This window comes from Triticum urartu, chromosome 7, assembly GCF_003073215.2.
Source record: "Triticum urartu cultivar G1812 chromosome 7, Tu2.1, whole genome shotgun sequence".
Classification (NCBI taxonomy): Eukaryota; Viridiplantae; Streptophyta; class Magnoliopsida; order Poales; family Poaceae; genus Triticum; species Triticum urartu.
In genome coordinates, this window is record NC_053028.1 from 330,198,977 (window position 1) to 330,221,656 (window position 22,680).

General features: G+C 43.3%; 1 protein-coding gene across 3 annotated transcripts; it reads right to left on the reverse strand.

The window, feature by feature from the left end:
• Positions 1 to 1,398: 1,398 nt before the first annotated feature.
• Positions 1,399 to 6,807, reverse strand: LOC125522635 (conserved oligomeric Golgi complex subunit 3-like). 3 transcript variants are annotated; one of them, XM_048687683.1, is made up of 14 exons: positions 6,638 to 6,807; positions 6,473 to 6,556; positions 6,061 to 6,147; positions 5,855 to 5,899; positions 5,692 to 5,766; positions 5,503 to 5,598; positions 3,848 to 3,925; positions 3,229 to 3,314; positions 3,075 to 3,141; positions 2,923 to 2,985; positions 2,746 to 2,850; positions 2,486 to 2,590; positions 2,312 to 2,404; positions 1,399 to 1,554 (listed from the first exon to the last, which is right to left on the reverse strand). In XM_048687683.1, exons 1-14 carry the CDS (start codon positions 6,719 to 6,721, stop codon positions 1,462 to 1,464), a joined length of 1,161 nt encoding a protein of 386 aa, XP_048543640.1. In that variant the 5' UTR covers positions 6,722 to 6,807; the 3' UTR covers positions 1,399 to 1,461. The 3 variants fall into 3 exon arrangements, with proteins under 3 accessions (XP_048543640.1, XP_048543638.1, XP_048543639.1); XM_048687681.1 differs by having other exon boundaries at positions 6,061 to 6,181; positions 6,638 to 6,806; XM_048687682.1 differs by having other exon boundaries at positions 2,746 to 2,847; positions 6,061 to 6,181; positions 6,638 to 6,804.
• Between the last annotated feature and the right edge of the window lie 15,873 nt (positions 6,808 to 22,680).

Consider the following 22,680-nt stretch of genomic DNA (forward strand, 5'->3'; position numbering starts at 1 on the left):
GAACTCTCTTGGTGTTCTCGTTGTGGCCTACTTGCGGGGCATACGCGTTGATAACATTGAGAACTAAGTCCCTAACTACCAGCTTGACCAGGATAATCCGTTCCCCACGTCTCACATCTACCACTCCATACTTGAGGCTCTTGTTGATCAAAATGCCTACTCCATTGTTGTTTGCAACGGGCCCAGTGTACCACAGCTTGAAGTCGGTATCCTCCACCTCCTTCGCCTTCCGCCCCCTCCATTTGGTTTCTTGGACGCAAAGGATATCAACACCTCTCCTCATCATTGTATCAACTAGCTCCTCGAGCTTACCTGTCAGGGACCCTACGTTCTAGCTACCTAAATGAATCCTCCTAGGCTCGGCTAACTTCCTTACACTTCGCACTCGTCGAGTCAAATGCGAAGACCCTTGCTCATTTTCCACTACACATGGGTGTTGATGTAGCATGCCACTAAGGATGCGACGACCCAATACTTGCTCACTTGCCACAGTATCCAGATCAAAATACGGCGCGCCACCAAGGGGGGTGACGGCCCGACCCTTGCCTATTTGACACCACACCCGGGTTCCGATGTGGCACGTCGTTGAGAGGGTTACGCCCCAACGAAAATCTTTTGGGTTTCATCTCCATGAGAGTGGCCGAGTTTTGACGTTGGCTCGCCAAACCTATCACAACCCTGCCATTTATATCTCCGAAAATGATAAGTACCTGACGTCAGGTTCGAGCACATGGCAAATCAAATTTTTCGATGGCAATTTTCTGTCAAAATAAAGAACGAAGCCATGCTTACCAACTAAAGTTGCCATCCTCACGTCACTAAACTTGCCATCGGAAATATTCGATTTGCCATGTGCCCGTACCTGACGGCCGGGCGTTATCAGATTCCTATATCTCTAACAGGTGGCAGAACAAGCAAAAACCAAATTGACTACTAGCTGACAACTACATACTCCTACTGGCCAAGTATTGGTCTATACAGACCTACACTAATACTGAGTTAATTAAGCACAACACAAGGGTTATAGCTAACATATATTGCATGTAAACCAGAACATAAACCAGACTTGCTACATCTATACTGCTAAGTAACAAAACAATACTTCCTCCGTCCCAAAATTCTTGTCTTAGATTTGTCTAAATACGGATGTATCAAGTCACGTTTTAGTATTAGATACATCTCTATCTAGACGAATCTAAGACAAGAATTTTGGGACGGAGGGAGTACTTCCTGGCAACATACAACATGCGGTAAAACTTGTAACAAGGTGTTAGGACACATTATTGGTTATTGACCTCTTGGTTTGTCAAACTAACTTTACGTGATACCAAGTCAAGTTTTTTTTTTTGCGAGGATTACCAAATCAAGTTGCTGAACTGCACAAATAAATCACTTGTAACTTGTAGGATTGCCAGCATGAACGTAAATGGCTTTAACAGAACTAAGGGGGGTTAAATAATCTTACAATGGGTCCATTAAAGGAGCCATACTTGAAACATCTGATGCGGATGCTGGGAAGAAGTGAGCAAAAAGCTGGTGCTCAAACTGGCATGCCTGAGAAGAAATGGGAAACAAGTATAACATTTTTTTCTAACAGTAAAGAAGATATAACAAAAACAAATCATACCACAAGAATGCTACAAGCTTCGATAAAATATAAGTGTGATACTGAAAATGGATATTGCAGAAAACATAGAACTACTTACGTTTTAACACGCTGGATAATTTCATGTGCGTTTCAGCGGCGGCATAAATATTCTAGTAGGTTAGCCCGTGACCGCTCGTCTATCCTTTGTACATTGTGCGCAAAAAAATAGTTTGTTTTTCTACACAATCATCGTGATTTAGCTGCCATTTTATTGTTAATGCGATTGTGTACCCAAAAAACTGGATTTTATTTGTTAACATTGGATTACCGAAGAGAACATGATTTCATTTGGTTGTCAATAAGATGTGGAACAGCTGAGGCGTTTTTAAGGGGGGGGGGGGGGGCATGGGAGAAAAAACAGAGATGGGAGGGGGGAGTCAAAACGGAGAGGAGGAAGGGGGATGACGTTCGTGGACAGGTTGCACGAAGGAAAGAACAAAATGGGAACCTTATGTTCTTTTTAGTAATGTAAGTAATAAGCATATAGATAGGTAGTAGAGATTTCATGTGTAAACACACAATACTAGGCCACTGAATATACAAAGTGTGATGCTCAATGTCCTCTACCTTACACTTCTCTGTATGCTACCACATATAACAGTAAGTTGTAACTTAGGAAGCAAATGAAATCTAAATAGAATAATTAGCTAAATATGTGGTTACCTCCATCAAATAGGCACAACCAGACCTTGTAAAAGAAGGTAAGGCCTCTTTTTTAGCAAACTCAGAAATGCGTTGCTGCACCATACCTCGTATCTAAAAGCAATATTGCAAGCGATAGGATATAATCAAGTTAAGGACTTAAGGTCAAAACAGAGTACAAAGGTTGTAACTTACCAAGTACAGCCTCTGCTCACAAAACAAACTGTGACATTCTGAAAGAACCTGCGCGTACTCTTTCTTAGAGGATCTACTTTCAATCTCATTGAAAACCGGTTTTAGCTGGAAAGAAGAAAGAATCAGGAACAACAGAAGTACAGAACTACAACTGAATACTACCAGAGCTTCATGGATAGAGTATCTACAGATGGTTTAAACTTTTCAATGGACTACAGATGTGTTCGGAAAAAACCATAGATCATGTAGAAAAAGTATACCTCCCCAGCTGCTGCCTTGAAACGAACATAGATAAGAGATGCTTCCACACCCTCTGTAACGGCATTTTTGCCAGAACCACTGCCTCGAATTGCGGCTTGAACCTGCTAATAAGTAAACCTACTATCCAGTAAATATTAGCTACAGCACTCTACATATTAAATGCAACAGAGGAGCACCTGGGATGAAGCGGCTTTCAGTGTCGACAAGACATGTGACCAGATCATACCTAATGCTCGAGACTGCAATACAAGAAGTAGATAACTATAGGTTAACACGCTCTTATTCGTTATGACTAGAAATGTAGTTTGCCTCACACGTAGTCCTTCACCTGAAGTTGGCGAAACTTGACCAAGTAAACAGCAGATTCAGCATACAGTGGATTATTTTCAACATATCTATATCCACCAGAGGATAGAAAATGAGCTCCATAAATCTCAACACAGAAAAGGAGAAAATGTCACTGTTATGCAACAACTACTTACAAGATACAATCATCAAGTCTTTTCAACAGTGGGAGAAACTGTTCATTTCCAATGTTCATAGTCTGAGAATAAAAGCTAGTAGAGGCCTGAAAAGTGGAAATAGGTAATTAGACAAAATGAATCAGCCTATGGAGACAAATGGAACTTGACTACAGATTCACGTGTCATCACGTCACATATATATAGTAGCCTGAATGTCAGTATTTTGATAAACTGCAGTGCTTGGTAAGTGGCAAAATGTGGTCAGCAACCAGAAAAGATCTAGATCTCAAAGATATGGAATCCATGGAGCCTAAACCATATCCATATATTCTTTCAACAACCAAATGACAGCTCACTTCTTTGCACAAATGAGCACCAGTCACCCAGTTGAGAAAGAGCAAGGATGCAAATACCAGCAGAAACTTCACAAGTATGTTCATTATGTAGGCTTTCTCTTAAGTTTGTTAATTCAATTATAGGATAAGGATTAGAGCATTGCAGAATCCAGTATGTTTGGTTAAGGATGCTCTCATCTGAACTGAAGAAATTGTTGAAAAGGTATTTATTCAACCAAATACATTCATGATGTCAAACAGAAACTTATTTTCAAGAGACAGACTAGAATGCCAAATCTTACATTTTCCAATTCATCAAAGTAGTTTAACCTACTTCGGAGTGCTTCAGCGAACCCAATGAGCCTTTGTTTCTCCACCAACTGCATAAGCATTTGAAAGCAAAAAACAGACCAAGATGGCCAAATTACAAGATAAATAAGCTTTTAGGACAGTAGTATACTACTAGAAATAGAAGAACACAAAATTAAAATAAAAAAGTTAAAATGAAAGTTACACCTGTCTCCAGTAGGTGAAATAAAATATGTTTTCAGATGACAAGTTGATAATACAGCCATGCACAAAAAAGAAAATGGGAGATCATCATTACAGCATTTATTCTGTAAGCTGTCCAGCTAGTTGAGAAACCCAAGTCTTCCTTGTAGAACTTCCCAATAGCCTAACTTGGATTGATTCCCTATGATATCCTTACCAGAGTAATTACATAACATGATAATTTATCTTAATCCCACAATTCACAGCACTATTAACAATATCGGCCGATATTTAAGGTAATCGGCCAGTTAATCCTGAATCCCTAGGCCACGGATGCGATAACACCTTATGCATCGCGTTAACTGATCCAGCGGATTAATCGGCTGTAAGGCCAATTTATCCCATTGGGCCGATCAACTAGATAGAGGGAGAGAGAAATTTGGGCTCCAAAATTTTGTTTGAGGTCAGCCCGTTCCCTCCCTTCTCACTCTCCCCTCCCTCCCGTGGTAACCCTCGTTGGAGGAGGCTAGGAGCAGCCGCCGCCGCCCCGAGCAGCTGCCAGGGCCATCCGCCAGAGGCGCCTGCACTCCTCAAGGATACAGGCACCGAGCCTCTTCCTCCTGCTCGAGCTGGCCACCCCCTCCGCCCTCCCCCTCCCCGAGACCAGCACCAGCAGCACGGCAGACGAGCTCGCCTCCCCCTCCCCGAGCTCGCATCCCTTCTTCTTCCTGCTCCAGGTCGCCGCCCCCTACCCAAGCAGTCTGTGCTATATGCTGATCTGCTTTGTGCTATGTTATACGCTGCTCCTGCTCTGTGCTATATGCTGCCGCTACCGCTTGTTGCCTCTCCTTTATTGCTGTTGCTGCTGCATTATTGCTATATGTAGCTAAGACATATAGATATGGCCCTAATTAACCTACCGATAAATGGGTTACCAACAAATTCAGTTAATAGGTCGATTGCCGATTAATCCCTACTCCTCACCCAACCGAGCAGCTACAAGTTACCGATATCCTGAACACTGAATCACAGTACCAACTTATGGAAAATATTTTATAAGGATCCATACAGGAACTGGTATAGCAGGAGAGGAGACCACATACAATCAACTGATCGAAATGTCAAAACAAATTGTAAATTTTCCAACAAAATATCTAGTTGATGCAATAAGTAGGGATATAAAAAATATCTATAATCAGAACATTAACATGGGATTCAAACTGAACAGATGGCAAAAGACATGCATGATTCAATAAGTAGGGAGACAAAAAATATCTATAATCAGAACATTAACATGGGATTCGAACTGAACAGATGGCAAAAGACACGCACGTCAATGTAACCTGACAAATTTTAGTCTTAAAGTAGGCATGAATGCACAATAAATTATAAACTAAATATCATTTCTTGTGGAAATCTCACAATGGATAGTTAATTCAGACAAGAATGAGTAGAAGGGGCATACAAGTTGGTCGCAAGCATCATGCAAAGTTTGTGTCTTTATGGCAACACTTGAGTGCAAGGATTGTAGTTCTTCAAATAAGTTCTGTGTGTCATCCACCTGAATGGAGGTACTTAATGTTAAAATGAAGGATGTGTATGTTCACTACAAAATTTCTTCCACATAAACTAACAGAAAAGTTCACAGTCCTACTTGTTGAAGGATGTCATCACATGTGTTAACACGTTCCTCTAATGTACTCTCGTAGAGGCGATACTTTTCCTCAGTCTGTCAAAAAACAAAAAAGGAGGGGTTAAAACTCTGCACGCCGTTCCAAGCTGTGCACTACTTACTGAAGAACAGCATATGCACAAACCTCAGATTTCATAGCTGATTCCAGTTCAGCAAACCATTTGTAAAACTACAGGTGGTAATCAAAGTATTAGCTCAATCTGCAGAAAATGTGTACCTTTTATCCTTAAACAACCTAAGGTTAAACATGAAACATAAGGACGACAAAGAAATGAGATCGCAAAGTTCCCTATAGTCAACCAATATAAATAGCAACGAGGGAAAACTTACCTGATGTGTATTCACCAAGACAGCATCCATTGCACCCGCCTCCTCCAAAGCAGACTCTTTTTCTGGCACGGCCGTACCTCCATCTTCCTGATATAACAGCCCGATCAATTTTAGCCTAACCCTGATGGCAATGTAATATAGAACGGGAAGCATGAGCTAATGATGTTACAGTGATCGCCATTTTTTGTTAATTTACTAAACCCTTGTACTGCAAAGTCTGTAACACTATTACTGCTAATAAAATATCTCAGATCCTTCAAAACAAAATGAATTTGACAGCACTCCGACACAATACAAACACAGCAAGGGAAAAACTGAAACCGAATTACAGAGACCCAGACGAGATCACATTATTTGCCATCTCGGTTAGTGAGGCGTAGCTTAAACAACAAATGCGAGATCGGCGTCTTACCAGATTGACCGGGAACGGCCGCTCTGCCACAGCGTGCGAGAGCGCGGAGATCGCGGCATTCTGCTCCTCTGTGACCGGCGCGTTCTGCCAGAAACGAGGCCTCAGATCAGATCCACCCGAACTGTTAATCGCGGAGGGGGGAGGGGGGCATAGGCGGGTACCAACCTTCTCCCACGCGTACGCGAAGTTGTAGCCCTTTGAGAAAGCTCCCGACCTGGGCAGGGTCGCTTGCTTCGTCGCCATGGACATCCTAAGGCGTGGGCTCGCACGGAAGTGGAGGAAGACGAAACGGGACAAGTGAGAAGAATGAAGTTTGTTTTTACTTTCTTCTTAGGCATTATAAGCATATTTTCTTTCTTTCTCTCCAATAGAAGATGTACTACTAGAACGTGCTCCCCTCAAAAAAAAAAATGTTTGTGCTCTCTGAGCCAATGCCGAGAAGAATGAAAAATATTTCCGGAATAAGGCCAACTCCAGCGCGTGACCCCATCCTGCCCGGATGCGTTTGAGGCAAAACAGACAACCAGACGGCTCAGCACGTGGGCGCAAACGGATTTTTGTCTGTTTTCTGTCCGTTTTCGACTCATCCCGGCCCAAGTTTGGGCCGCTTTTGGGGTGAAACGGACAGCGCGCGGACGGGCGGGACGCGCGCGCTTATCCTCCCCTGGCCCGCTCGTCGGTGGCACAAAGCACCACCCCAGCGCCCCATTTCGTGTCATTTTCCCTCAAACCCTCCCACGTCCCGCCCACCATCCTCTCCCGTCCATGGCCGACGCCCCGTCGAATTCCGATGGACAGGCCATCGACCCACCAGGAAAGGTGAAGAAGAAGGCGGCCAAGGGTCCGAGGAAGCCGCGTTCGGAATGCACGCTGAAGGAGCTCGCAAAGATGGACGCGGAATCGGTGAAGAGGAGGAACCGGAGGGCGGTCGTCAAGGGCAAGAACGCCGCGGCCAAGTTCGCCGCCGAGCACGATGCGGTGGAGGCCACGTGGCGCAAGGCCGAGGTCGACGAGAAGGAGGACATCATTGTTGGAAATATGCCCTAGAGGCAATAATAAAAGCATTATTATTATATTTCCTTATTCATGATAATTGTCTTTATTCATGCTATAATTGTATTATCCGGAAATCGTAATACATGTGTGAATAACAGACACCAACATGTCCCTAGTAAGCCTCTAGTTGACTAGCTCATTGATCAACAGATAGTCATGGTTTCCTGACTATGGACATTGGATGTCATTGATAACGAGATCACATCATTAGGAGAATGATGTGATGGACTAGACCCAATCCTAAACATAGCACAAGATCGTATAGTTCGTTTGCTAGAGTTTTCCAATGTCAAAGTATCTTTTCCTTAGACCATGAGATCGTGTAACTCCCGGATACCGTAGAAGTGCTTTGGGTATACCAAACGTCACAACATAACTGGGTGACCATAAAGGTATACTACGGGTATCTCCGAAAGTGTCTGTTGGGTTGACATGGATCAAGACTGGGATTTGTCACTCCGTATGACGGAGAGGTATCACTGGGCCCACTCGGTAATGCATCATCATACTGAGCTCAAAGTGACCAAGTGTCTGGTCACGGGATCATGCATTACGGTACGAGTAAAGTGACTTGCCGGTAACGAGATTGAACGAGGTATTGGGATACCGACGATCGAATCTCGGGCAAGTAACATATCGATTGACAAAGGGAATTGCATACGGGGTTGATTGAATCCTCGACATCGTGGTTCATCCGATGAGATCATCGTGGAGCATGTGGGAGCCAACATGGGTATCCAGATCCCGCTGTTAGTTATTGACCGGAGAGTCGTCTCGGTCATGTCTGCTTGTCTCCCGAACCCGTAGGGTCTACACACTTAAGGTTCGGTGACGCTAGGGTTGTGAAGATATGTATATGCAGGAACCCGAATGTTGTTCGGAGTCCCGGATGAGATCCCGAACGTCACGAGGAGTTCTGGAATGGTCCGGAGGTAAAGAATTATATATAGAAAGTGCTGTTTCGGCCATCGGGACAAGTTTCGGGGTTATCGGTATTGTACCGGGACCATCGGAGGGGTCCCGGGGGCCCATCGGGTGGGGCCACCTGTCCCGGGGGGCCACATGGGCTGTAGGGGGTGCGCCTTGGCCTACATGGGCCAAGGGCACCAGCCCTACTAGGCCCATGCGCCTAGGGTTTCCATGGGGGAGGAGTCCAAGTGGTGGAAGGCATCTCTAGGTGCCTTGGGGGGAGGGAATCCTCCCCCTGGCCGCCGCACCTAGGAGATCAGATCTCCTAGGCTGCGCACCACCCCCCCTTGGCCCTCCTATATATAGTGGGGGAGAGGAGGGACTTGACACACCAGCCCCTGGCGCCTCCCTCTCTCCCCGTTACGTCTCTCTCTCGTAGTATAGGCGAAGCCCTGCTACTGTGACGCCCTGCATCCACCACCACGCCGTCGTGCTGCTGGATCTTCATCAACCTCTCCTTCCCCCTTGCTGGATCAAGAAGGAGGAGACATTCCCCGTCCCGTACGTGTGTTGAACGCGGAGGTGTCGTCCGTTCGGCGCTTGGTCATCGATGATTTGGATCACGTCGTGTACGACTACATCATCACCGTTCTTTGAACGCTTCCGCACGCGATCTACAAGGTATGTAGATGCATCTGATGAATCGTTGCTAGATGAACTCCTAGATAGATCTTGGTGAAACGAGTAGGAATTTTTTTTGTTTTCTGCAACGTTCCCCAACAATCATCAACAAAGCGCACGCCCTCCTCATGCTTGGGCTTTGCCGTCTGCGCGGGTTTCTCTGGAGCGGCCGTCGGCCCGGCGAGCACAGGCTCGCCGGTCGCCAGGCCTCAGCACTGCCCCTCGCCAACGTCGCGGGCCATGCCTTTGTCGCCCGGTTTTCCCCCGCCAAGGCACGATGGCCAGACCCGTTTTTCGGGGTCGCCGAACTTTGGCGTGATCGCGCCGTCCACCCCGCGCCCCTCAACCATCATTGACCTCAACGTCACGTCGGGGTCCAGCAGTGGCGGTTGGCCGTTCGTCGAGATGCAAAGAAAGCAAGCACGGTCGCCATCTACGGGCACCATGTCGTCACCCTGCGTCCTGTTCGACGAAATGCCAACACCAACGTCAACGGTCGACGACCCCTTCTACAGCCAGTTCATGGAGAATGTGATCTACGAGGGTGGGCACGGCGGTGCCTACAATCCCGAGGAGACCCAAAGTCAGGATGGTCGCGCCCGGTACGTTGCCAATGAAGACAATGAGGCCCACGACCATGCTGACTACAACCATGGTGACTCGTGGCATGAAGATCATTACATCTATTGTGAAGGTGATGGTGATGAAGAAGAATGCATTGTTATTGGGGGCGAGCCATTGTTCATCGACGAGCTCACCCAAAGAGCGGAAGCACAAAAGAGGAAGAAGAGCATTCGTATGGGTTCATACTCATAAAGAAGAGGACAAGTTGATTTGCCAATGTTGGATGGAGATTAGTCAAGATCCGAGGACCGGTGCGCAACAAAAGGGACTTGTTTTTGGACAAGAGTTCACAAAACATTCCATGAAAGAAAGTTGTTTGTGCCCTACAAATTTACGAGCGACTGTGGCATCACCTCCATCCAAAACAGGTGGTTGTTCATCCAACAAGAATGCAACAAGTATTGTGCGCACTTGAGAGCGTTGAAGCACGACCTGTGAGTGGACTCGGCATTGGGGACATGGTATGCTTGTTAGGGAACGTAGCAATTCAAAATTTTCCTATGATCACGCAAGATCTAACTAGGAGATGCATAGCAACGAGAGGGGAGAGTGTGTCCACGTACCCTCGTAGACCGAAAGCGGAAGCGTTTAGTAACACGGTTGATATAGTCGAACATCTTCACGATCCAACCGATCCAAGTACCGAACGTAAGGCACCTCCGTGTCCAGTACATGTTCAGCACGATGACGTCCCTCGAACTCTTGATCCAGTTAAGTACGAGGGAGAGTTTCGTCAGCACGACGGCGTGTTGACGTTGATGATGAAGTTACCGGCGCAGGGCTTCGCCTAAGCTCTACAACGATATGATCGAGGTGTGTAACTATGGAGGAGGGCATCGCACACGGCTAAGAGAAAACTTGGTGTGCCTTTGGGATGCCCCCCTCCCACGTATATAAAGGAGGGAGGGAGAGAGACCGGCGCTCCTAGGGATGCGCCAAGTGTAGAGAGTCCTAGTAGGACTCCCAAGTTCTAGTAGGATTCCCTTTCCTGTTCGGAGTAGGAAAGAAGGAAAGGAGGGAGAAGGAGAAGGAAAGGGGGAGCCGCGCCCCCACCCCTTGTCCAATTCGGTTTGGGAAAGGGAGGAGGCGCGCGCCACTTCGTGGCCCTTCTTCCATCTCTCCACTAAAGCCCAATAAGGCCCATTAACTTCCCCGGCGAATTCCCGTAACTCTCCGGTACTCCGAAAAATACCCGAATCACTCGGAACCATCCTGGTGTCCCAATATAGCCTTCCAATATATCGATCTTTACCTCTCGACCGTTTCGAGACTCCTCGTCATGTCCATGATCTCATCCGGGACTCCGAACAAACTTCAGTCATCAAATCACATAACTCATAATATAAATCCTCATCGAATGTTAAGCGTGCGGACCCTACGGGTTCGAGAACTATGTAGACATGACCGAGACACATCTCCGGTCAATAACCAATAGCGAAACCTGGATGCTCATATTGGCTCCTACATATTCTACGAAGATCTTTATCGGTCAAACCGCATAACAACATACGTCATTCCCTTTGTCATCGGTATGTTATTCGATCGTCGGTATCATCATACCTAGTTCAATATCGTTACCGGCAAGTCTCTTTACTCGTTTCTTAATGCATCATCCCGTAACTAACTCATTAGTCACATTACTTGCAAGGCTTATAGTGATGTGCATTATCGAGACGGCCCGGCGATACATCTCCGATACACGGAGTGACAAATCCTAATCTCGATCTATGCCAACTCAACAAACATCTTCGGAGACACCTATAGAGCATCTTTATAATCACCCAGTTACGTTGTGATATTTGATGGCACACAAGGTGTTCCTCCGGTATTCGGGAGTTGCATAATCTCATAGTCAGAGGAACATGTATAAGTCATGAAGAAAGCAATATCAATAAAACTTAACGATCATTATGCTAAGCTAACGGATGGGTCTTGTCCATCACATCATTCTCTAATGATGTGATCCCGTTCATCAAATGATAACATATGTCTATGGTTAGGAAACTTAACCATCTTTGATTAACGAGCTAGTCAAGTAGAGGCATACTAGGGACACTCTGTTTGTATATGTATTCAAACATGTACCAAGTTTCCGGTTAATACAATTCTAGCATGAATAATAAACATTTATCATGATATAAGGAAATATAAATAACACCTTTATTATTGCCTCTAGGCCATATTTCCTTCAATCTCCCACTTGCACTAGAGTCAATAATCTAGTTCACATCATCATGTGATTTAACACCAATAGTTCACATCTTTATGTGATTAGTTCACATCGCAATGTGGCTAACACCCAAAGGGTTTACTAGAGTCAATAATCTAGTTCACATTGCTATGTGATTAACACCCAAATAGTACTTAAGGTGTGATCATGTTTTGCTTGTGAGAGAAGTTTAGTCAACAGGTCTGTCACATTCAGAGCCGTATGTATTTTGCAAATTTATATGTCTACAATGCTCTGCATGGAGCTATTCTAGCTAATTGCTCCCACTTCAAATATGTATCCAGATTGAGACTCAGAGTCATCCAGATCGATGTTAAAGCTTGCATCGATGTAACTCTTTACGATGAACTCTTTATCACCTCCATAACCAAGAAATATTTACTTATTCTATTGAGGATAATTTTGACCGCTGTCTAGTGATCCACTCCTGGATCACTATTTGAAGGAAATATGCTCTATAGGCAATAATAAAGTTGTTATTTATATTTCCTTATATCATGATAAATGTTTATTATTCATGCTAGAATTGTATTAACCGAAAACTTAGTACATGTGTGAATACATAGACAAACAAAGTGTCACTAGTATGCCTCTACTTGACTAGCTCGTTGAATCAAAGATGGTTAAGTTTCCTAGCCATAGACATGAGTTGTCATTTGATTAACGGGATCACATCATTAGGGAATGATGTGATTGACTTGACCCATCCGTTAGCTTAGCACAATGACCGTTTAGTTTGTTGCTATTGCTTTCTTCATGACTTATACATGTTCCTATGACTATGAGATTATGCAACTCCCGAATACCGGAGGAATACTTTGTGTGCTACCAAACATCACAACGTAACTGGGTGATTATAAAGGTGCTCTATAGGTGTCTCCGATGTTACTTGTTGAGTTGGCATAGATCAAGATTAGGATTTGTCACTCCGATTGTCGGAGAGGTATCTCTGGGCCCTCTCGGTAATGCACATCACTATAAGCCTTGCAAGCAATGTAACCGATGAGTTAGTTGCGGGATGATGCATTACAGAACGAGTAAAGAGACTTGCTGGTAACGAGATTGAACTAGGTATTGAGATACCGATGATCGAATCTCGGGTAAGTAACATACCGATGACAAAGGGAACAACGTATGTTGTTATGCGTTTGACCGATAAAGATCTCCGTAGAATATGTAGGAACCAATATGAGCATCTAGGTTCCGCTATTGGTTATTGACTAGAGATGAGTCTCGGTCATGTCTACATAGTTCTCGAACCCGTAGGGTCCGCACGCTTAACGTTCGGTGACGATCGGTATTATGAGTTTATGTGTTTTGATGTACCGAAGGTAGTTCGGAGTCCCGGATGAGATCGGGGACATGACGAGGAGTCTTAAAATGGTCGATACGTAAAGATCGATATATTGGACGACTATATTCGGACACCGAAAAGGTTCCGAGTGATTCGGGTATATTTCGGAGTACATGAGAGTTACGGGAATTCGCCGGGGAGTATATGGGCCTTAGTGGGCTTTAGGGTAAAGAGAAAGAGGAGGTTGCGCGCCCCCAAGGCCTAGTCCGAATTTGACTAGGGGGAGGGGCGGCGCCCCCTCCTTCCTTCTCTTCTCTTTTCCCTTTCCTTATCTCCTACTCCTACTACATGGAAGGGGGAATCCTACTCCCGGTGGGAGTATGACTCCCCAGGGCGCGCCATAGGAGGGTCGGCCCTTCCCCCTCCTCCACTCATTTACATACGTGGCCAGGGCCACCCCATAGACACACAAGTTGATCATTGATCCCTTAGTCGTGTGCGGTGCCCCCCTCCACCATAATCCACCTCGATCATATCGTAGCGGTGCTTAGGCAAAGCCCTGCGTCAGTAGCAACATCATCACTGTCATCACGCTGTCGTGCTGACGGAACTCTCCCGTGAAGCTCTGTTGGATCGGAGTTCGTGGGACGTCATCGAGCTGAATGTGTGCTGAACTCGGAGGTGCCGTACATTCGGTACTTGGATCGGTCGGATCGTGAAGACGTACGACTACATCAACCGCATTCTCATAATGCTTCCGCTTACGGTCTACGAGGGTACGTGGACGATACTCTCCTCTCTCGTTGCTATGCATCACCATGATCTTGCGTGTGCGTAGGAATTTTTTTGAAATTACTACGTTCCCCAACGGTGGCATCAGAGCCAGATTTATGCGTAGATGTTATATGCACGAGTGGAACACAAAGAAGTTATGGGCGTGGGTATATACATATTGCTTGCCGTCACTAGTTGATTCTTGATTCAGCGGCATTGTTGGATGAAGTGGCCCAGACCGACATTACGAGTATGCTTATGCGAGACTGGTTCTACCGACGTGCTTCGCACACAGGTGGCTAGTGGGCGTCTGTTTCTCCAGCTTTAGTTGAATCGGATTCAATGAACAGGGTTCTTTCTGAAGATCAAAAAGCAATCACTATACCACGTTGTGGTTTTTTTGATGTGTAGGTAAGAACGGTTCTTGCTCAGCCCGTAGCAGCCACGTAAAACTTGCAACAACAAAGTAGAGGACGTCTAACTTGTTTTTGCAGGGCATGTTGTGATGTGATATGGTCAAGACGTGATGAGATATAAGTTGTTGTATGAGATGATCATGTTTTGTTGAAGTTATCGACAACTGGCAGAAGCCTTATGGTTGTCTCTTTATTGCATAAGATGCAAGTGCCATGTAATTGCTTTACTTTATCGCTATGAGATAGCAATAGTTGCAAAAGCAATAGCTGGTGAGACGACCATGTGACGGCATGTTGATAAAAGATCAAGATGATGTAGATCATGGTGTCATGCCGGTAACAATGGAGATCATGACAGTACTTTGGAGATGGAGATGAAAAGCACAAGATGATGATGGCCATATCATGTCACATATTTGGATTGCATGTGATGTTTATCTTTTGGGTTTTTATCATTTATGCCATCGGTCATGTCCCACTACTCAGTTTTTCCACTAGGAATTTCAACTGCTCAAAAATGCCATCGCTTTGTTAGACACATGTTCAAAAATGCCACTGGGCACCATTATTGTGATCTCAAATCTCTTTTGCCATGTTATAATGACATAAATACCTATGAACCAGCATGCCAGCTCTCCTTCTATCTTACTACAATAAAGTGTGGGGCCCACTTGATCCCAACGATGTTCTTATTTTCCTATAAAATTATTCGCTTGGTTACTCCTGACAAGTGGGGCCACACTTATCATTGTGAGATAGAGAGAACTGACATGTGGGTCTAGGCTTATTTTTGTCATATAACATGGTCTGAGTTTGATGTGAAAATAACGATGTCTAATGGCATTTTTGAGGAAACATCTAATGGAACGATGGCATTTTTGAGCAAACATCTCACGGATCGATGGCATTTTTGAGTAGTTGTAACTTCTAATGGCAAAACTGAGTAGTGGGACACAACTAGTGGCAAAAATGATAAAAACCCTTATCTTTTATACATCTTATTTTTGCTTAGTTCAGTGGTAGCATTATAAAATGATCTCTCACTAAATTTCAAGGTACAAGTGTTCTCCCTGAGTATGCACTGTTGCCAAAGTTTGTCGTGCCGAGACACCACGTGATGATCGGGTGTGATAAGCTCTACGTTCATATACAACGGGTGCAAAACAGTTTTGCACACGCAGAAATACTCGGGTTAAACTTGGCGAGCCTAACATATGCAGATATGGCCTCGGAACACTGAGACCGAAAGGTCGAGCATGAATCATATAGTAGATATGATCAACATAGTGATGTTCACCATTGAAAACTACTCCATCTCACGTGATGATCGGACATGGTTTAGTTGATATGGATCACGTGATCACTTAGATGATTAGAGGGATGTCTATCTAAGTGGGAGTTCTTAAGTAATATGATTAATTGAACTTAAATTTATCATGAACTTAGTCCTGATAGTATTTGCATATCTATGTTGTAGATCAATAGCTCGCGATATAGCTCCCCGTTTATTTTTGATATGTTCCTAGAGAAAAACTAAGTTGAAAGATGTTAGTAGCAATGATGCGGATTGGATCCGTGATCTGAGGATTATCCTCATGGCTGCACAGAAAAATTATGTCCTTGATGCACCGCTAGGTGACAGACCTATTTCAGGAGCATATGCACACGTTATGAACGTTTGACAAAGCTCGGTATGATGACTACTTGATAGTTTAGTGCACCATGCTTTACGGCTTATAACCGGGACTTCAAAAATGTTTTGAACGCCACGGAGCATATAAGATGTTCCAAGAGCTGAAATTGGTATTTCAGACTCATGCCTGAGTCGAGAGGTTTGAGACCTCTGACAAGTACTTTGCCTACAAGATGGAGGAGAATAGCTCAACTAGTGAGCATGTGCTTAGAATGTCTGAGTACTACAATCACTTGAATCAAGTGGGAGTTAATCTTCCAGATAAGATAGTGATTGACAGAGTTCTCTAGTCACTATCACCAAGTTACTAGAACTTCGTGATGAACTATAATATGCAAGGGATAACGGAAACGATTCCCAAGCTCTTCGTGATGCTAAAATCGACGAAGGTAGAAATCAAGAAAAACATCAAGTGTTGATGGTTGACAAGACCACTAGTTTCAAGTAAAAGGGCAATGGAAAGAAAGGGAACTTTGATAACCCACAAGTATAGGGGATCGCAACAGTTTTCGAGGGTAGAGTATTCAACCCAAATTTATTGATTCGACACAAGGGGAGCCAAAGAATATTCTCAAGTATTAGCAGCTGAGTTGTCAATTCAACCACACCTGGAAACTTAGTATCTGCAGCAAAGTGTTTAGTCGCAAAGTAATATGATAGTAGTAGTAGCAAAAGGTAAAGGTAGCAAAAGTAATGTTTTTGGTATTTTGTAGTGATGATAGCAATAGCAACCGAAAAATAAGTAAGCGGAGAAGAGTATATGGAAAGCTCGTAGGCAATGGATCGGTGATGGAGAATTATGCCGGATGCGGTTCATCATGTAACAGTCATAACCTAGGGTGACACAGAACTAGCTCCAGTTCATCAATGTAATGTAGGCATGTATTCTGAATATAGTCATACATGCTTATGGAAAAGAACTTGCATGACATCTTTTGTCCTACCCTCCCGTGGCAGCGGGGTACTTACGGAAACTAATGGATGTTAAGGCCTCCTTTTAATAGAGTACTGGAACAAAGCATTAACACATAGTGAATACATGAACTCCTCAAACTACGGTCATCACCGGTAAGTATCCCGATTATTGTCACTTCGGGGTTAACGGATCATAACACATAATAGGTGACTATAGACTTGCAAGATAGGATAAAAAACTCTCATATATTGATGAAAACATAATAGGTTCAGATCTGAAATCATGGCACTCGGGCCCTAGTGACAAGCATTAAGCATAGCAAAGTCATAGCAACATCAATCTCAGAACATAGTGGATACTAGGGATCAAACCCTAACAAAACTAACTCGGTTACATGATAGATCTCATCCAACCCATCACCGTCCAGCAAGCGTATGATGGAATTACTCACGCACGGCGGTGAGCATCATGAAATTGGTGATGGAGGATGGTTGATGATGATGATGGCGACGGATTCCCCTCTCCGGAGCCCTGAACGGACTCCAGATCAGCCCTCCCGAGAGGTTTTAGGGCTTGGTGGCGGCTCCGTATCGTAAAATGTGATGAATCCTTCTCTTTGATTTTTTCCTCCCCGAAACCAAATATATAGAGTTGGAGTTGGAGTCGGAGGAGCTCCAGGGGCCCACGAGGTAGGGGGCGCGCCCCCCACCCTCGTGGACAGGTGGTGGCCCCCCCGGCCTTTATCTTTTGCAGGTATTTTTTATATTTCCAAAAAGTTGCTCCGTGAAGTTTCAGGTCATTCCGAGAACTTTTGTTTCTACACATAAATAACACCATGGTAATTCTGCTGAAAACAGCGTCAGTCCGGGTTAGTTCCATTCAAATCATGCAAGTTAGAGTCCAAAACAAGGGCAAAAGTGTTTGGAAAAGTAGATACGACGGAGACGTATCAACTCCCCCAAGCTTAAGCCTTTGCTTGTCCTCAAGCAATTTAGTTGACAAACTGAAAGTGATAAAGAAAACTTTTACAAACTCTGTTTGCTCTTGTTGTTGTAAATATGTAAAGCCAGCATTCAAGTTTTCAGCAAAGATTATAACTAACCACATTTGCAATAACGCTTAGGTCTCAAGTTTACTCATATCAATGGCATAATCAACTAGCTAGCAATAATAATAAATCTCGGATGACAACACTTTCTCAAAACAATCATAATATGATATAACAAGATGGTATCTCGCTAGCCCTTTCTGAGACCGCAAAACATAAATGTAGAGCACCTTTAAAGATCAAGGACTGATTAGACATTGTAATTCATGGTAAAAGAGATCCAGTCAAGTCATACCCAATGTAAACTAACAATAATGAATGCAAATGACAGCGGTGCTCTCCAACTGGTGCTTTTTAATAAGAGGTTGATGACTCAGCATAAAAGTAAATAGATAGGCCCTTCGCAGAGGGAAGTAGGGATTTGTAGAGGTGCCAGAGCTCGGTTTTGAAATAGAGGTGAATAATATTTTGAGCGGTATACTTTCATTGTCAACATAACAACCAAGAGATGGCGATATCTTCCATGCTACACACATTATAGGCTGTTCCCAAACAAAATGGTAAAGTTTATACTCCCCTTCCACCAACAAGCATCAATCCATGGCTTGCTCGAAACAACGAGTGCCTTCAACTAACAAGAGTCCCAGGGGAAGTTTTGTTTGCAATTATTTTGATTTAGTTTGCATAAAGCATGGGACTGGGCATCCCGATGACCATCCATTTTCTCGTGAGTGAGGAGAAGAGTCCACTCCTCTTGAGAATAACCCACCTAACATGGAAGATACGGACAACCCTAGTTGATACATGAGCTATTCGAACATACAAAACATGATATTTATTTGAAGGTTTAGAGTTTGGCACATAAAAATTTACTTGGAACGGAAGGTAGATACCATATATAGGTAGGTATGGTGGACTCATATGGAATAACTTTGGTGTTTATGGAGTTGGATGCACAAGCAGTATTCCCGCTTAGTACAGGTGAAGGATAGAAAAAGACTGGGAAGCGACCAGGTAGAGAGCGACAATAGTCATGGACATGCATTAAAATTAATCAACACCGAATGCAAGCATGAGTAGGATATAATCCACCATGAACATAAATATCGTGAAGGCTATGTTGATTTTGTTTCAACTACATGCGTGAACATGCGCCAAGTCAAGTCACTTAAATCATTCAGAGGAGGATACCACCCTATCATACCACATCATAACCATTTTAATAGCATGTTGGCACGCAAGGTAAACCATTATAACTCATAGCTAATCAAGCATGGCACAAGAAACTATGATCTCTAGTTGTCATTGCAAACATGTTTATTCATAATAGGCTGAATCAGGAACGATGAACTAATCATATTTACAAAAACAAAAGAGGTTGAGTTCATACCAGCTTTTCTCATCTCAACAAGTTCATCATATATTGTCATTATTGCCTTTCACTTGCACGACCGAATGATGTGAATAATAATGATAGTGCACGTGCATTGGACTAAGTTGGAATCTGCAAGCATTCAATAAACAGGAGAAGACAAGGTAATATGGGCTCTTTTGTCAGATCAACAATAATGCATATAAGAGCCACTTCAACAATTTAATCATGGTCTTCTCCTATCGAACCCCAAAGAAAAGAAAATAAATACAACTATTTACACGGGAAAGCTCCCAACAAGCAAAAGAAGAACATGAAATATTTTTGGGTTTTCTTTTTAATTACTACTACAAGCATGGAAAGTAAACTAATTAAAAGCTACAACTAATTTTTTTTGGTTTTTCTTAAGGTTTATTAAACACACAAGAAGAAAGCATAAAAAAGGAAATAAACTAGCATGGATGATACAATGAAAAAGTATGAGCACCGACATCTAGCAATGAGTGTGTGAACATAAATGTAATGTTGGTGGGAAATATGTACTCCCCCAAGCTTAGGCTTTTGGCCTAAGTTGGTCTATGGCCACGGTTGGCCTGGCGGATATCCATAATAATAGTTGGGGTCATACTGCAATGAAGAAGAAGACTCCGATTGCCACTGGTTGGCAATCATCTCCGGGTTCCACTGGTAATTAGACTGTCGTGGAGGATCAACTTGTGGTTCTGGCTCTGGCTCTGTGGCTGATGTAGGGTTCCGATAGGCGTGAATAGCCTCTAACAGAACAAGATACTGGCCTGCAGATAAATCAAACAAGGAAGGAGCGGGCAGGGTAATAGTCTCAGGATGATGTTTATCAAAGAATAGTTTGTATTTAAGCTCTCCTTCCCTATTCTTAACAACAAAATCATGTGCCACCATACTCTTGTAATATAAATAAACACGAGTCGGCACTTTTTCTTCCTTCTCATAATGCCTAATAGGTATGTTAAAATGTGCAGCTAGGCGTGAAGCATAGATGCCTCCAAAGATGGGGCCCTTTGTACGGTTCAGACTTAACCGTTTAGCAATAATGCCACCCATACTAACAGAGTTATCACTAAATAAACTGTGGAGCAAAATAATAATATCAAGAACACTAAGGTTTCCACAGCTTCCACGACCAATTAAACAACGACTAGCAAATAATGCAAAATAGCGTAAAATAGGAAAATGCATGCTAGTGATTCGTGCATCGAAAACCTTCCTTGTTTCCCCTACAATGATAGTATCAATAAACCCATCCACATCCTCGCAATGTGGTTCCTCTATCTTGCCCTCGAAAGGGACTAAACAAACCGGACAAAAATCATAAAGTGACATCTCCTTATGCTCATCATATAAATAAAACTCCACCGTAGGTGGTGAGCTCCTAGAATGGAAATGAAAGTTTTACACAAAGATATTTGTGAGTAAGAGATACTGATCACGTTGGTCGTGGAGGAAAGCGGTGAGGCCTGCATTCTTGGCCAATTCATAAAAATCTTCATAAATCTCGGCTGCTCTCAAGAAATCATCAGAAGGCCATTCACACGACCGAACCTCCGCGATGCGAGGCAAATTATACTTGGGCTTCTGTGCCTTTTCCTTCGAGCTTCGGCTCGATGAGCCCCTCAAAAGTCTCTTCATCATTTTCTGAAAAATTCTGAAATTTTTAGTAACTTCAAAATAAAACTAAACCAAACTCAATAATATTGATAGAAACTACTCCTACAAGTGCCTAGAGCCTATATCATGCATCAAAACTACTTAGAACCATATAAATTTGACATGCAAGCTCAAGAACATGGTCACCTAGGCAGCACAAATTTGCAATGAATAAAGCACTAGAACAAAAACTAATTGGACCAATGGAGGAGTCACATACCAAGGAACAATCTCCCCAAGCAGTTTTGTGAGAGGTGCTTTGAGAAAGGAGATCGAAAATGGCAGCAAAACGAGCTTGGACTCGGGTTTGAGCTGGTTGTTCGTGTTTGTGGGAGGAAGGAGTGTGTGGGTGAAAGGATAAGTGGAGGAGGGCCACCGTGGGCCCACGAGGCAGAGGGGAGCGCCCAGGGGGGGTAGGGCGCGCCCTCCACCCTCGTGGCCAGGTGGATGACCCCCCCTGCTGTGTTCTCAGTACCAAATATTCTCAAATATTCTAGAAAAAATCATATTTAAATTTCAGGGCATTTGGAGAACTTTTATTTTCGGGGTATTTTTATATTACGCGGATAATCAGATAACAGACAGAAAAAAATTTATTTTTATTTTATTTAATATAAATAACAGAAAGTAAAAGTGGGGTACAGAAGGTTGTGCCTTCTAGTTTCATCCATCTCATGCTCATCAAAAGGAATCCACTAACAAGGTTGATCAGGTCTTGTTAACAAACTCATTCTGAATAACATGGAACCAGAGAAATTTCGAATAACACTATGTTACCTCAACGAGGATGTGCACATCCCCAATAATAAGAATATCATATTTCTTCTTGACAGTAGGAAGAGGAAATTCAAAACCTCCAAATATAATCGATGGAATTTTTCCAATAGAATTGATATTATGAACTTGAGGTTGTTTCCTCGGAAAGTGTACCGTATGCTCATTACCATTAACATGAAAAGTGACATTGCCTTTAGTGCAATCAATAACAGCCCTTGCAGTGTTCAAAAAGGGTCTTCCAAGAATAATAGACATACTATCGTCCTCGGGAATATCAAGAATAACAAAGTCCGTTAAAATAGTAACGTTTGCAACTACAACAAGCACATCCTCACATATACCGACAGGTATAGCAGTTGATTTATCAGCCATTTGCAAAGATATTTCAGTAGGTGTCAACTTATTCAAATCAAGTCTATGATATAAAGAGAGAGGCATAACACTAACACCGGCTCCAAGATCACATAAAGCAATTTTAAAATAGTTTCTTTTAATGGAGCATGGTATAGTGGGTACTCCTGGATCTCCAAGTTTCTTTGGTATTCCACCCTCAAAGGTTGTAACACCCCAAAATTCTAAATTTTGGAATGTTATAATAAATAGATAGATTTGATTGATTGTTTGATTGATTGTCTGAAAGTGAGTGAATTCAAAACTTTTTGAAAGTTAAATGAGAGGGAATAAAAGGACTTTCCCAAACTTTCATATTTGCCTTCTGATCTCCATGAATTCAAA